Source organism: Vanessa atalanta, chromosome 20, assembly GCF_905147765.1.
Source record: "Vanessa atalanta chromosome 20, ilVanAtal1.2, whole genome shotgun sequence".
Classification (NCBI taxonomy): domain Eukaryota; kingdom Metazoa; phylum Arthropoda; class Insecta; order Lepidoptera; family Nymphalidae; genus Vanessa; species Vanessa atalanta.
In genome coordinates this window covers 5,044,207-5,054,058 of record NC_061890.1, presented here as the reverse complement: position 1 = coordinate 5,054,058, position 9,852 = coordinate 5,044,207, and the positions used below count along the sequence as shown (strand labels likewise).

Genomic DNA, 9,852 nt, shown 5'->3' with positions numbered 1-9,852 from the left:
TCGTAAGAAATGAAAGAATGCTTTATTTAAAATAAACACTATATTTATAACACATAATAACATATAAGCCTTTGTAAGTTGTTGTTTATTTTTGTTTACTGTTAAAATATATTCGACATTGCAATTAAAATAGTAATTTCATAAAATATAAGTAACTATAAAAGCACTCTGTGGTCAATAACGAAAAATTCATCAACAACAAATAATAAATGTCAGTGTATTCTTTTTTCTTTTGCTACTCGCAACACCTATTAACTTCAAATAAATATGTTTTTATTCAACAGCTGTCGTACTGTGAATAAGGTCGTAAAGAGAATTGCTCAAGGTGAACCTTTCTCTTTTTTTAAATAAATTACTTATAAGTCCCTAGATTAGATATTTTTTATTCCGTTTAATATTCTTAACAAAATCTAAGTTATTATTCAAAATAAGTTTACAATTTTTAATGCGTAAGAAATAATTTATACTTAATATAGTTTTAAACTTAATAAATTAACTGCAGCAGGCACAAAAATGGGAAGTTCATACTCCAGGTCCTATTCACCTAACAGTGGGCAGCCAAAAAATAATACGGAAAGCCGTAAGTAATTATATTTGATAAGATTTTTTAATTAAGTACCTACCTGATTAGTCAAACTTTTAATGTGCTTGCACTTTATTTCTCAAGAGGCTGCACTTCGCTTAGTTCTGAAGGCAGTTGCGATATCAAATTGTAGATTAGAATTATTTATAAATAATCGACAATACACATATATTGCGTCTGAGATACCATATATTTTCCGAAAACTAAAACTACTTGTGCCAGATACGACACTTCCCATCAAACTCCTACGGGATACTAAAACCTACCATAAATTAATGAGTACATAGGTTCTTCTTTTTTCATTATATATTAAAATTATTTTTACTCCAAATGAATTTAAACAGATGCATATATTATATTCATAGACCATAATAATATGTTTAGTCAACTATCTAACATAACATGTTCCAACCTTATTATAATTATGTTTTAGGTGGCACAATCTCCTCCACCGAGTCAAGTAGTCAGTATGTAGAATCAGTTGTGTGCAAGGTTAATGATCTTAATGAAAATGAGATGAAAGTGTTTGACATAGGAGAGGAAGGAAAAGTATTGCTTGTGAAACAAAAAGGGGAGTTTAGTGCTGTGGGCACAAAGTGCACCCATTATGGGGCACCTTTAGTTTCTGGAGCTCTTGGGGATGGCAGAGTGAGATGTCCCTGGCATGGAGCATGTTTTAACTTAAAAACAGGGGATATTGAAGATTTTCCTGGTTTTGATTCCCTACCATGCTACCAAGTTACAGTATCTCAAAAGGGAGAGGTCAAGGTAAGTTGAAGTAGTTTTTGTTTTTTTTTACCTGTCCCCAAAAAATTATTACTTTTGTGATAGATCACAAAAAAGTTGCAATATGTTTTACCACCTGCATATTTAACTTAATTAGTCTGGTTAAGTTAAAAATATCCAAGAAAATGTCATTGCAAAAACATATGGCTATATATTTTTACTTACATTTCTGTTTTAAATAACAATATTCAAATGACAATTTACATTTGCTAGAATTATAGATATATTCGTGACTATGTTAACATAATTAACCATATCTCATAAATTATTAAACATTGATATGTTTTATATTTTATAGATTGAGAAATGATTATAATACCTATATGAAATATACCTACTCACTTTATGGCCCACAGTTAACGCCTACTATTTCGTCTGTATAGCAAACTATAGCGCCAACAATTTACGCTATTTTTTTAGAGTGTATTTAGACGACGTTTAGTTATGATGTTATTATAGTTTAAATTTTTCAGTAAACTCCTTACTACAAAGAAAATAAAACACTCTTTTGTAGTTTTTGGCGTAGCAAATCCGAGTTTAAATGATATAATTATGTGTCTTGAAGCTATAAGCATAAAATGGAGAATCACGTCGATCGTACCAATATTTTATACAGTATAAGTCCGGAAATAAATATGTACATCAATTTGTTTTTTAAATTTCATTCAAAGTTTATTTGGATTATGTTTTATGACAAACTTAAGATTAGGACTTTAACATAACATTAACTAGCTTTTTCTTGTAATTTATTTAAAGTTATTAAACGATAGATCTTTATAATTATAATGAATTGAACAACATCCGAAGTCGATGTTTATTGACTCCATAATATTTCTCCAAAACTTCCTACGAGAGATTTTTTCAATTAAACAGGTTATACGAATGTTTTAAATTTACATTTCAAAACGTATACGCCTCTAAACAAATGTGTTAAAAATTACGTCAGCGACCTTGTTTATAATTTCATATTATATTTATTTCATAATATGTATGTACCTATAGGTTTTCCTTAACGAGTAATTTGATAGTAATAATTGTATATGGAATAGCAAACTCGTTAATATCGTACATAATACCTTTATTTTATGTACCGTCTCTGTCGACATAGTTAGCACTACCTACCTACCACGGCTATCGCGTGTAAAAAAGTGGACAAATTATGCGACCATGATAATTCAAATTTGTCTTGGAATTTGTAGTAGATCATTCTGTTGTCAATTCAAGAAGTAGCACCTGCTTATATTGTCTAGCAGTCTTTCTGAACGATGAACTGTTAAAAAAAATACATTTTGATACAATTGTATTCTCAATAAGTCGACCGAATTGAATAGACTGTGTAAAAATCGGCATTTTTTCCTTCACCAATTTACTTAAAAAAAGGTGCGACACATTATCTTATGCAAGAATGTTATCGTACTTAACATTAAAAAGAATTCGATAAGTGCATGACGTAATATTAGTTAGTTTTTTTTATATATTATTTCGCGAATAATATTCATCGCAAGTCTGACCTGTTATACTTATGCTATTATCATATAAATGATGATGTCATAAACTTAGATCAAACAATAATGTATAACTATTTTCCTCAGACCAAAGATTATGATAGACGGAGCGCGTTAGACAATAAAATAGTGATCTAGGTTACTAAGTCAAAACAGGTATTCACTTGCAAATCCGGTGAGAAGTGACGGCCGAATACTCGCAAGTCTTAATAAGGATTTTACTCGGCATTTGACTCATGGCATTGTTTGCTATTCATCACGGCGACCACACATAATATCTTCGTAAATTCGATTGTGTTTCTTATTCATAACAGCACAAAATTAATATACAATTGAAATATTTTAATTTCATTGAAATTAAATCGCATTCTTATCCACAAGTGATTAAAATCACACATTTAAGATAAGAATCTTATAATAAATTATTATCATAATACTCCAACCTATTTCTTCCGTAAAATCAGTTATCTTGACAAAATAAGCTAAATCCCGAAAATTTTTTTTAAATGTCTGTACAAGAACCACATTTTGGATCATAATAAAACTTTTCAGAAAATCTTAGAGATTAATTCGAGTTATACCTACATAATTATTTACGTAAATGAAAATATTGGTTTTAAAAAAATGTATCTCCTTCTCATTGTAAACGTGCTAATTTTTTATTTTACACTCAAAAGTTAAAAATATATTTAAAAAAGTATACGTTTTAAGAAAACATACTATTATTTATTTTATCTTCAGAACGCGTTTGTATGTTTCTCACGTTTTTTAAATTTGGAATGACTTAAAGCTTATCTACCAGAATTATTTGTACTTAAAGCATATTATAAATTAATTTCGACAATAATTATCTTAGATATATATTTACACATTTTAAATTTCAGGTAAGAGCAAAAATCAGTGATTTGAAGTCAAACAAGCGTATTAAAGATATGGGAATGGTATCACCGTGTAATGAATCGTCTGTAGTAATCGTGGGCGGTGGGCCGTCTGGAGCGACTTGTGCTGAGACCCTGCGGAGTGAGGGATTCAAGGGTCGTATTACTCTCGTCGCTAAAGAAAACTACCTCCCATATGATAGAATTAAAGTGTCAAAGATCGGTACGGCAACGGATATAGAAAAACTTCAAGCTAGGTCACAAGAGTATTACCAAAATGCTAACATCGAAATTCTTAAAGGTGTAGAAGCAACGAAGGTTAACACAGAAAGTAAGACCGTTGAATTAAGCAATGGCTCGAAACTTTCCTTTAATTCTTTGTATCTCGCTACCGGTTGTAAACCGCGTGTTCCTGATATCCCTGGTATAAATCTAAAAAATATCTACACTGTGAGAAACTTCGAAGATTCTGTTAATATACTAAAAACATTGGGTACGGAGAAAGACAAAGAAGTTGTTATTTTAGGTTTAAGCTTTATTGGATTGGAGTCGGCTTCTTCGTGCGTCTCAAAAGCTAAATCTATGACAGTAGTCGGAAAGGATACTTTCCCACTTGGCCAAATATTTGGAAAAGAGATAGGCCAAAGTCTTCTCAAGCTATTTGAAGATAACGGTGTGAAATTTTATTTTGAAACCACAATCACAAAATGCAACGGCGATAACGGTATCATAAAATCAGTCGAACTGGCTAATGGTACAACACTTCCCGCTGATATGCTAATTTTGGGCGTGGGAAGTACTTTTTATACGGACTTCCTTAAAGATAGCAATATCGCACTAGAATCAAATGGTTCCGTCAATGTAAATGATAAATTAGAAACAAACATTAAAAATATATATGCAGGAGGTGATATAGCCTTTGCACCAGTATTCGCCCTCGAAAATAAACAAATGGCTATTGGACACGTTGGCCTGGCACAATACCACGGACTGATTGCTGCTAAAAATATTTTGAAAAAGGAGACACCTTTGAGAACCGTTCCTTATTTCTGGACTATGCTGTTCGGAAAGTCAATTCGTTACGCGGGCTGTGGAAAATCGTCTGACTTCCAAATAGAGGGTGATGTTGCGGCGCTAAAATTTGTAATATTCTTCTTTAATGAATCGGATAAAGTTATATCGGTGGCATCGTGCATGAGGGATCCAGTCGTTTCCCAATTTGCAGAACTACTGTATCAGGGTAAGTCGCTATACAAGAACGATTTAAAGGGAGATCCATTTGCATGGACGACAAGTATTAATTAAAAACAAATAATACATTGATGTACAAAAATCAGTATTATTTTATTCTTTATTATAGTATTTATTTTTAAAAACATATATGATTCTTTCTATATAATATGTAAGCCAATAGTTATAATTGCATATATTCTATGCTTTAAAATAATAATGTTTATAATTGCAGATTTATCTATATATCTTGGGTAAATAAAATAGCCAACTAAACTTAATATTTTATTATAATAATATATGGTGATAAATATAATATTATATGTATGTGATAGCGTTTTGTAATAGTCTATTTAGATTATACCAATGTAAAATGCCTGATAATATATGCGGCTGTGGCCAATATAATTTGATAATGAACTAGTTTTCATAGACTTTTTGTGATCCATATATCATGGACATTACGAAATAACTTACGTAACGTTAGGTCCACTATACAACATCCGTGACCGATTTCTTACTTGAACCATAAAGTAATAACTCATAAATGTTGAAAATATGTAACAATTTATGAAAAATATTACTCGTAACTATTCTTTTCAAGTTAGAAACTTTATGAAAGAGGTAATAAATAAATAGATCTTACAAAAGTCGATGGCTTTAATTGAATCAAGGTCATAAAAAATAAGTTTCATTGACAAGAACCTTTGCAAAGGTCTTTTTCAATGTAACTTTGGTCGGTATTTTACGGGCAAAGACTATACAATGAAAACGTTTTAAGATAAGACACTGATAATATTTATATATCGCGCATAAATTATAATATTTTGAACGAAAACCGATTTGCGATTTACCTTCACGCTTTAATCGAGACTTAGGACAAGCAGCTTTTTATAAACTAAACTACTTCACTCTAAGCAATCACGTTATGAAGTGAAATAATTTTATTTTATGAGAATGAAAAAGCGAATTTTCGGTACCAGATTTTTCATTCGATTCAGGAACGCTTTAGGTATATAGATCGTTACCGTTAAGTTCGGCTAAGTGGGTTTTCCAGTTTGAGAAATTGGTACGAAACGATTTGTGTGAGTTGTTTGAAATCGGATTTTAAGTTCATTTTTATAGATCGGGTTCATGTCTAGAGTTAATTGCCATAGCAGAAGTCGATGACGAAGCACTATTTCAAAATACGTAAGATTTTCACACCTTATCCGCCCATTGTACACACCTGTGTCGATGTTATATTTATAAATATTAGATACGAAAGTCATTAATTAAATAGAAGTTTCATAATCAGTCAAACAGCTTATTACGGAAATTTTGTACTTTTTACGGAATTAAATATTGTTTTAGAAATGTGTGATCAGATTATAAACAAATCTACTCCAGGCTTATCTCTCCTGATCTTTGATACTAAGTGTCAAACAGTTAAATGCATCATACTTGATGACATTTTAATAATAATTTGCATTGTTTGTTGTTTGTATTTATATTATATCAGTAAGGTAAATTTATAAACATAAAAAATATTGGTATAAAAAGGTCTGTAAAACATGATTAATTAAATATTCTGCATTGAAGCAACAGGGCTGTTAATGCCTTATTAATAAAAAAGAATTGTAAACATATATATAAGAATATTTGGTTAGAATATTTGTCTAGATAAAACGTTGACTCGCTCCAAAATAAACAATGCAAATTTAAAATGTTCTATACTTTATTCTGTTTTAAATTCGTCATGTATTACGTAATGACCGATGAGTCTGCTGAGTGATGAAAGGAACTAGTAATTTTTTCCTAAGTCGTAAATTGTATGTAAATTTTAGTTTTTAATAAATTTAATTAGATTTTTAAACGTTGCATCTTTTGTCACCACATTTAATGTGTTTATATTTCTGCACTAACCGTAACGAGCTTATGAGCTTACGTTTGTTTTTTTTTTTTTTTGTATACCTACGCAATTATAAGCTCTATCTAGACAAATAAATAATGGAAATAAAACACATAATTTTATTTTTTGTTTGAAATCCATCAATGGTTTTATAAATTAATACTAATATTATTTATCTTTTGTAAGGTCTAACGATTTTATAGCGCACCTTATTGTGATATGTTATTAAGGTGTGTTTATGTTTAATAAAGTTACGTAAGATATATTTATTTCATAAGAATTAATTGTGATGTTCTTGTATTGTAATTGAAATATATGTATAATATTATAAATTTATTTCTATCAACAACCATCAAACCCAACCTGCACAGTATTTATGTTATTTTATTCAAGATAATCTATGGAATTACAAATGTTCATAATTAATTTAATTACCCTCCAAATTTGGTGTAATCATTGAAATATGAAAAAAAAGGAACGTACATATTTTCTCACAAAGAATGCTCATAGATAATACATATAGACTGCTTGCCGCATTATACTAAAAAATGCAAAATAATATTGTATTTTCTATTTGTAATTAGCGAGGCACCGACCATTGCGGTTGCCATGATGATATTACGAACACTTATGACAACCAATAATAAAGTGCAAGTGTACTTCCCGAGGGATTGACGTCCCTTTACAACTGGAATACAGAGAATTCGGATACTAGAACCCCTTTGGTTATATTGCCTAAATCATTCAGACAGTCAACCTATTTTCACCTGAGTTTGTGCATACAAAAATGTCGTGCATAGTTGGCTGGTCTACCATTCTATTGGGTGCCGTGGCCAAAATCAGCAATTACATTAATGCATCAAAAATCCAAAATTGTGTTATTGTCTTTACTCTTCTTGTGCTACTAATACCTTTGTTTCAAAAATAAAATAATATGGCACAGTAAGGCATTTTTTGTCGAAAGCCTGGATATGAATTTGAGAATTTCAACAGTTGAAGAAATTCAAAGTACAAAAACCTTTTTTATCTAGGTCTAGATTTAAGTATAAATTTCTCATTCTAATAATTAAATTTATCTAAAATGTGAAGTTTGCTATAATATAAAGTGTTTTAACGATATGGTGCTGCTTAGCCCAACGGTCTGAGCGCTTAGAGAGCTACTGACCTTGTGTGAGAGTTATGCTCGAAAACATGTTCTCATTTATAATGTTAGAAAGAGTGAGTTCATTGTATTCAAGGCCCAAGGTTGTAAATGCCCAGAATATGTGCCCGTAATAAATCTGAATGGAAGTGAATTAAAACGAGTTCATTAATTTAAATATCTTGGGCATTATGTAACCGATAAGGGAACGTAGGGTGCTGGCAGTTCGTTATAATGCGTTAGCGCACAGGTTTGCACGTTGTAGCGCCGATGTTAAAACAACACCTCTTTTAAAGAAAATTTTCAAGTTCTACACATGCAGCTAGGTTAACACTCAGCGAGCTCTCGACGCCCTGTGGATCCAATATAATAATGATTTAAGATAATGATGGGGCTGCCGTGGTTATGCAGTGCATCACATATGTTCACAACGGCTTCTGACTTCTATGCCATTATCAGACATAAATCTACCTCATTGCTCTGCAGAGTATGGGCCAGCTCCAACGCCATCCTAAAGACAGTAGCTGAGAAATATGATTCTCCAATTGTGCGTCATATTGTTCGATTATGTATAACCGGCAAAGAACTTGTGACGAAATAGTAATTAATAATAAATATTTCACTGACATAGACTGTAAGCTATTCATTATTTTTACAAACCCACTATGGATGCTACTTATCTAAAAAAAGAGTATAATTATTAAAAATTATTAATAATTAAATCCTGGTTAAATATATTTAAACAAAATAAACTTTTTAAACTCCATATTTTATTTATCTTATTGTAAACTAAATTTAATCTAACCAAGTACAAATATTTTGTAGGTACATTTTAATTCTCCCAGCTTTCTTTAACCCTAAGATGTTTGAGTCGTTCATATAGAGTTACATCCTCTTTGAAGATTCTTCTTGTAACATTTTCAAATGATTTTTTCCTTTGTTGCTGTTTCCCTAAAGCTTTGGAGTGCCCATAACTTTCAGCCTGAAATGTTTATTAACAATAATGCAATTATTTTATTAGTATTTCATGTAGAACTTAACAACACTTAGTAAAAAAGTCCAAAATTTAGTTGATTTTCCATATTATAATAATGTTATTACTGATTTTATAAATTACTTGTTTACGTTTGATTATCATTGCTTGCATGTTGGGTAAAAACATACCTCAGTCAGGTATGGATGACGTAAATAAAACATATTCTGCTCTTCAATTGCAAAGTCACTTTCTACGGCACGAAGATGTTTTGGCTCAACTCTTTTTACTAAACGGTCTTTTCCACGAAAAATATGACCATTTGGTAAACGATTCCGACGGAATAAAATTTGAGTTAATTTCATTTTTACAAAATGTTCTCTCCAACTATTTCAATTATTGTAGGTTAGAAGATAAATCTGAAAATCCATTAAAATAATATTAACCACTATTGATTCCTAAACCTTGAATTTTTAAATATTTTGCTTATTATTTAATAATAGTATGCTTACAATTAGGACATACTCCGGTGAAAATAACAATGAAAAATCCGTAATTATCCACGAACGTATGTCATTTGTCAATGTCAATAGTCTAATGACAATTAACTATTTAGTCCACAGAATACATAACAACTACATTTTAATCAGGTCAGGCGGCATCTTTATATTGTTTTGCGGCCTTAACACATAAATATAATATTAGTTTGGATCGTATAGGCTGTAGGATCGTTTTCATAAATGGTTGCTGAGAGTTCGCTTCACCTTAGGGAAAGAAATCTTGCTCTTCCGCACTGCTTGTTAGTGTATTTAGTAATTGCAACGTTCATACCGGCAACTATCAGCTTGAAAAAGTACATGCAAGG

General features: G+C 30.7%; 1 protein-coding gene across 2 annotated transcripts; it reads left to right on the top strand.

Moving 5' to 3' along the window:
• Positions 1-239: 239 nt before the first annotated feature.
• LOC125071757 (apoptosis-inducing factor 3) lies at positions 240-8,249 on the top strand. Of its 2 annotated transcripts, none has more exons than XM_047682118.1 (4): positions 240-325; positions 503-580; positions 1,017-1,351; positions 3,759-8,249. In XM_047682118.1, the coding sequence occupies exons 1-4, from the start codon at positions 268-270 to the stop codon at positions 5,055-5,057; spliced, it is 1,770 nt and encodes a 589-aa protein (XP_047538074.1). In that variant the 5' UTR covers positions 240-267; the 3' UTR covers positions 5,058-8,249. The 2 variants fall into 2 exon arrangements, with proteins under 2 accessions (XP_047538074.1, XP_047538075.1); XM_047682119.1 differs by having other exon boundaries at positions 299-325; positions 506-580.
• The last annotated feature ends 1,603 nt before the right edge of the window (positions 8,250-9,852 follow it).

What these genes read in the sequence shown, in the direction of transcription:
- LOC125071757 (XM_047682118.1), top strand. Translation starts at nt 268, where the DNA reads ATGTTTTTATTCAACAGCTGTCGTACTGTGAATAAGGTCGTAAAGAGA. An exon ending in AAAAAATAATACGGAAAGCC is followed by an intron (nt 581 to 1,016) that starts GTAAGTAATTAT and finishes ATTATGTTTTAG; the next exon opens with GTGGCACAATCTCCTCCACC. An exon ending in CTCAAAAGGGAGAGGTCAAG is followed by an intron (nt 1,352 to 3,758) that starts GTAAGTTGAAGT and finishes TTTAAATTTCAG; the next exon opens with GTAAGAGCAAAAATCAGTGA.